Below are 6000 nucleotides of genomic sequence, written 5' to 3'. Positions count from 1 at the left end.
TTTTGCTTGTACCTAATGCGTGCTTTCATTTGCCGCCAGTCTGGTGGGAAAATATGTCAGCCATGCATATGTCTGGTTACACCTTATCTTATCAGACACTGTTTTCATGATACAAAGACAATCGTCCTTAACCTCGGGGGCATGGCGGCGACGTGACGAAAGCCTTTGAAAAATGACAGACTGATAAACGAGAGATAAATCGTATCCTCTGAGGTAACTGTGCACGATATTACCTCCCCGGCTGAATCCAGGTGTACCTTTCCCTGGAGCACATCTTGTCGTCTGCGACTGCGAGCACGTGACCTCTACCTGGCCAATCAGTCGTCACGAGACAGACGTGTGTAGAGACACTTGATGACACGACGCGCCGAAGTGTGACAGTACGTCTCAAGTGTTGGTGTACAGGCGATGAATAGGGACTGGCAGATTTACAGGTAAAGATACAATCAAGAATGTTGTTCATGGGAATTTACTAACTAGTCTTTAAAACGGCCAACACTTAACATGAAAGCCATGATGTCGTGTATGAAAACACTTTCACTGCAGAACATTCACTGCTATGTCACAGGTACATAGGTAGAGTTAAATTTACGTACGTTAAATTTCATATGTCCATTGGAAAAATGGATATAGTGGTAGTCGTTTTAAACCCTGGCATCAGACTGAATATATACTAGTACATTCCGGTTGTATGGATATTACGGAAGGCCGGGGACTTTTAGTACCGTCTGTTGTACTAGTGATAAGACCTAGCTCTGCGTGAGGGAATAGACAACGATTGAGAGGATTTCCACAGTTATCTATACAGCCATTACTTTGACGTTGTAGACGTCGTAAACTCGTAAGAAAGCATTATATGCACATGTATAAGTTGTCCTTTTAGCGACCTCATGGCCCAGTACTGGTGATAAGTGCAGCCTGTGAACACGGTTACGGCTACGCACGTGTACAGAATAAAACAAGTTTGTGGATTTTTTTTCATTTAAAGAGGAGGGTTTTAAAACTATTTGTGTGGTCGTCAACCAATTGAAATTCTCGTAGAGAGCGTTTTCTTATCGGCCTCTCACAGAATCAGTATTTAGTTACTTCGGGGGAACGGATTACTTTCTATTCAAAGGAAAAGAACCATTGTCACTGTTATCACTCCTATCTTTGGCCGAGTGTTCTGTGGGGGATGACTCGGCTGAACTTGGCCGTGACTGGAGATGCCTGTAAAGCCTTTGTCGGTCCAACGGCAGGAAGACCCACGCCCTTCCAGGACGGCCTCCCGTCGTGCACGATCCGCCTAATCAGTGAAGAGACACGCGCTTCCTGGACTAACGAACGAGAATGAACATGGAATACGAGATGTACTTGGCAATGAAATATCACGTTAAATCAATCAAGTCCCTTAAATGAGATGTTTCTCTCAAAGTTGCCGAAACATGACTCTGGTGTATATATATAGGCCATTAGATTCATTTTTTTCAGAGGTCTTAGACTTTATAATATACAAGATCCGCGATGAAGAAATGTATATATACATCCAGAAAGAAGTGTACTATTTCTCTTGCCTTTTAGTTTTCATGTAAAGCGCCAACTACATGTACTTCGGTGATCTATATGGATGCTTGCAAAAATGTAGCGTTCATTGAAGGAGTGGGTGTGAAGTTGGGCTCCACCCTGACTTAAGTTTCCTCCATGACTCACTTCTTCACGTGATACTCCTTCAAGATCACACACCCAAGAGTCGTTAACCGGCGGGTCAAAAGGGTCAGCTGCCAGGCATGCTTTACGGTTTCGGCTCGGCACAAGATATTGGCCCAGAGGGACAGATGGTAGATACCAGGCGTTTCAGAGGTAACTAGTATTAAACTGCTGTAACTTTGTGTCAAGAATCAAGATGTTCTGTTTTCGTTAAAACGATCGGTACACTTCCAAGACTTTCATCTGAAATGGAATATATGTACTTCTTAGTTTCTGTGGATGCCTCCTTTATTTGCTAACTGAAGGCAGCCATCTGTAGATCGCTTGGCTGGCGAAGTCAACCCCGCCCTCGAAAGGCTTTTTGTAGTGTTGCCAAATCAAACCTTAAAGGATGCTGTGTCCATGTATCCTGTGTCTTCTTGTGATCTTCTATAGGCAGTGCATAAAATCTGCATATATATATTCTCGGCACAGTGCTTGACAAAAAAAGTAGGCACTTCACTCATGATATTACAAGCACACTGCCTTCGGAGTCTTTACTTTTGAGTGTTTGATCTAAGGTGAAACAAAATCCTCACATCACGCACAATGCCGTGAATTCGCAGCCAAGCCGAAAGGTAATACAAATGTCAAGGCCGTGGTCTGCTGAGCATTGTGCACACGCCCTGCTGCAACTCAGACATACATGTGGATATCTGATCTAGAAAGCAAGATGAGTGCTTAAAATGTGTCTTTTACCTCCTTCTACTATTAATTTTATCATCTTAGAGTTTTGGCACACTGCCCTTTCGCTTTCAGTCAATATGAGCTATTTTTGTGCTACCTTCATCAATGATTAAGCAAAGTTCTCCAAATAATTGTTACACAAGTAAAAGTTCGAATTCTGTAGTCTCTCACGCTCAGAAAAAAACATTTGCTGCAGTTGCAAATAATGACGGTTGAACCCATACCCTACAACGTCATTGTCTTATAGTATTATCGTCAAGTAAAAGCCAAATTTGTATAGTAAAGTAAATAGTAAAATTTGCTCCCGGTTGCACTTGTTCTGTGGTGCCGGGAAGAATGAATGAACGCGATCTGTTTGCGAAAACATCGGAGAAGTAATTGACCTATCCTCTTGGGTAGAGAGGGCAGTTAGATTTATATAATACAGAGCAGAGGGCAGTTAGGCAATGGACGCGTGGGGGCAGTTTGATATCTAATGTTTAATTTCCCACGATGATATATGATTCTGACGCTGTTGAGATGGAATGGACACTTGGAAAGAATGAGTTAATTCTTAAAAGACGTCGCCCTTTTAAAATAACCATGGACAATCGTATCTATATTCCGATAACTTTGATTTGGACATTGCTCTATTCAGATCATTCCGTTCCGGTCACCTTCAAAGTCAATTATTTCAGACGGAAGTCTCCCCAATTCGAAGCCCAGGGTAGAAGCCATCATACAACACAAGCTTGGTCTTAAGTCCAGAAAATTTCCAAAGTCGCGGACTCACTGAGCTTCCTGAAGGGATCTGAATATATGCTGTTGATCAACCATGAAAAAATCGCGAGTAGATGCCGCCATGCCTGAAATGTGTTCTTTCCGTCAGTCAAAACCGCCTCTCAGCAAAAACCACAACAGTAACGTTACACTATTCAGCCCCATAGGATTCCCATAGAACTCTCTTCCCCGACATCTGGAACTTAGCCTGGCAACGTGTCCTCCTCCCCTCTGACCTCCGTGACATTAGCAAACAGGCGCCGTGGTTATTTTGCAAGCCACACTCCAGAAGGAGGACTACGAAGTGTCGTCCCTCTTGTTGTGTTGACGGATTACGATGGAGGATTGTTCAGCTCGACATGTAGACAACAGACACGGTTGGTGATGTCCATGCAGAGGTCGTTGACCCGTCACCTTTGACGGTATATTTTGTTTGTAGTACCTGAGGTACACACAGGCAGGTGGGATTTCACTCAAGGCCCCTTAAGCTACGCGTGAGATTCGATACAGTGTTGAGCACACGTCAAGAAAGATACGTTGTCTCTGCCACTTCAAAACCCGTAAACAGTCCACAAAGTCACGTCCATGCCGATTAGCCTTGAACCGGTCACGGGCACCTCCCCATGGATGTAAATAAAATTACGTCTGCCGGTTGATACAGCGCAGGAGCGGTTCGACCTACCGGGGCTTGGCTGTGCGACATATCCGCGATCGATCGTCCACTTTTCATTGCATGCAGTACCGTCATACAAGCAAACATCTCGCTGCCTCTGTGTGCCACGCTTGGAGAGGGAAGGGCGGCTGACCAGCCAGTGTGGGGAAAAATACATCGTTACGGGCCACATGGTAACAGGATACTGTCTGCGATCACATTGCAAAAATCGGATATATCCCAGATTTGGTTTTGACTGGAGAGGGAACCTTTTCCTCGAAGGTAAGATGCTCCTCTACCGCGTAGACCGTGGCGGTTGTTCGGTGTGTGTATAGATTCTGTGTCGTTTGATATTTACGTCACGACATGACCGACAAAGAAGGCTTAAGTGGACGAGTATAATGTGTCAGGAGAGCTGACACTGTTCGAGGTTTGTTCACCCAACACTGCCCTCTTCTGTATGCGCGGAATTTATTCCCGGACACCAGAGCTGACCGTAATGGCGGGAAAGGGATGGACGCTTGTCATTCTTGGTGATTTAGTGTCACCTCCGAACTCGCAACATACCAGATAGCGGGCTGCACGAACCAGGCTATGCACGGCTTGTCTAGCTAGCTAACGGTTGATCTTTTGTAATTTATTTTCGCAGGGAAACGGCTTGTGAGAGATGGGAAACAAGTGTTGTAAATGCTGTGCTTGCTGTCGGTGTGTGGGAAGACCTCCTAAAGGTAAGCATTCATCATGATGCACCAGGTGTTGTTTTGTGTGTTGTGATTCTGCTCGAGCGCTCTGCAGCAATGGACTACCCCGACCTGTGTGAGTGTGGTAGTGCAATCATGACACTGGATGTTTTTCTAGAACTCGCACACTCCAATGCATTAGAACACCATAATATTGAACCTATAATGCTGACAAGTTGATACGGTACAGAGCATGTCGACATAGTACAGACCCCTGTATCCTCTGGGAATCTTCTACTGATGTATGCAAGAAAATTCAATATTTTCATTTTATGGTGCAAGTCATATGGTGAATCATTCTCGGTAGGCAACCGAAAAGGTTGTGTTCTCAATTTTTGGCAGCCTTCCCACCATTTTGGGTACATCCGCCTGCTGTTTCCAATATACAAACGGTCTGGCTGCGCTGTCAATCTCTTTGGAGCTATGCGACCTTTCTGTTAGTTTGACCACGCCCCCAAAGGCGTCGTCCATAGCTGAACGGGGAACAAGTGGACGTTCTCTGCAGCCTGCGGTCTTGAGATGCCATCAGACAGGCTGCGGGCCAGCCTACTTGGTTGGCTTCTCAAGGTTTTGGCTTATGGAGGGAGCGTTCTTAGCGCCTCCGTGCTACTATGGCTCTTCTTCCGACGGGATAGACAAGGTCAAAGTCCCACCACGTTGACGGTTTGCCCCGTCCTTGTTTGCCGAATAGCGCACCACTAGCATGTCTAGGTCATCCTCTGATCGCCCTCCCACTTCTGGGACATGACGTAACGGTGTTTTTGCCGAACTTCGGATTAGTCTGGTCTTCATTGATAGGCATAGTTGCCGTGCCCGCATGACCTTTGCTTGGTGTTTGAAAGAGTGGGTTAAATTTTACCCCGTTAGCCGTTGGTAGCCCTTAAAAAAGCACGGTAGGTAGCGTACCTTGACACTCGGTCATTTCGAGTGGTCTGTTTGCACACCACATAAAAGTAGTTGTTATCGCACTACCTGTTCGACTCGCCATCTTTCATAAATTCTGTCTCAGACAAATCTAATATTTCAGCATAGCCTGTCGTTTTCTGCAAAGAAATGTTATGTTAGCGGTCAGACTGTGGTTTTGGTATGTTGCATTTTCCAATCTAATTACCACTGTCAAGTGTATAGCTGACGCCATATCCATTGGTTGATAAAACATCTAGAAATCACAATGAAATACAAACCAATTTTCCCCACGTTGTCCATTTCTATAATAAGCTAGCTAGTTTGCAATAAGATTATACAACAACTGTACTGTTGCTGCGTGCTGCGGTATTGAGGTCACACCCTATCTCTAGGTAGTAGACTGGTTTTCAAACAAGTGACGTCTGGACTTTGAGCCGATATGATTACCAACTTGACAAGGGTACAATGTGCTGCCTGAATGGAGTCGACAGTTGCGATAAAGTAATTAATAAGGGCAGCGGGGTTACATAC

General features: G+C 44.9%; 1 protein-coding gene across 4 annotated transcripts in view; it reads left to right on the top strand.

The window, feature by feature from the left end:
• The first annotated feature begins 266 nt into the window (after positions 1 to 266).
• LOC109473742 (axoneme-associated protein mst101(2)-like) overlaps positions 267 to 6000 on the top strand; it is a 31857-nt gene continuing 26123 nt past the window's right edge. For 2 of the 4 annotated variants that reach the window (XM_019773750.1, XM_019773747.1), the window contains exon 1: positions 5034 to 5203. In XM_019773750.1, coding sequence (XP_019629309.1) covers positions 5083 to 5203 — 121 coding nt within the window. In that variant the 5' untranslated portion in view covers positions 5034 to 5082. Of the gene's footprint in view, positions 435 to 3413; positions 4106 to 4472; positions 4552 to 5033; positions 5204 to 6000 lie in introns of those variants that run through there. The other 2 variants (XM_019773749.1, XM_019773748.1) reach the window with 2 other exon arrangements.

This window comes from Branchiostoma belcheri, unplaced genomic scaffold, assembly GCF_001625305.1.
Source record: "Branchiostoma belcheri isolate BF01 breed outbred unplaced genomic scaffold, Haploidv18h27 scaffold3, whole genome shotgun sequence".
In the NCBI taxonomy this organism is placed as follows: Eukaryota; Metazoa; Chordata; class Leptocardii; order Amphioxiformes; family Branchiostomatidae; genus Branchiostoma; species Branchiostoma belcheri.
The sequence above is the reverse complement of the archived record's forward strand: the minus strand, read 5'-3'. Positions and strand labels throughout refer to the sequence as shown.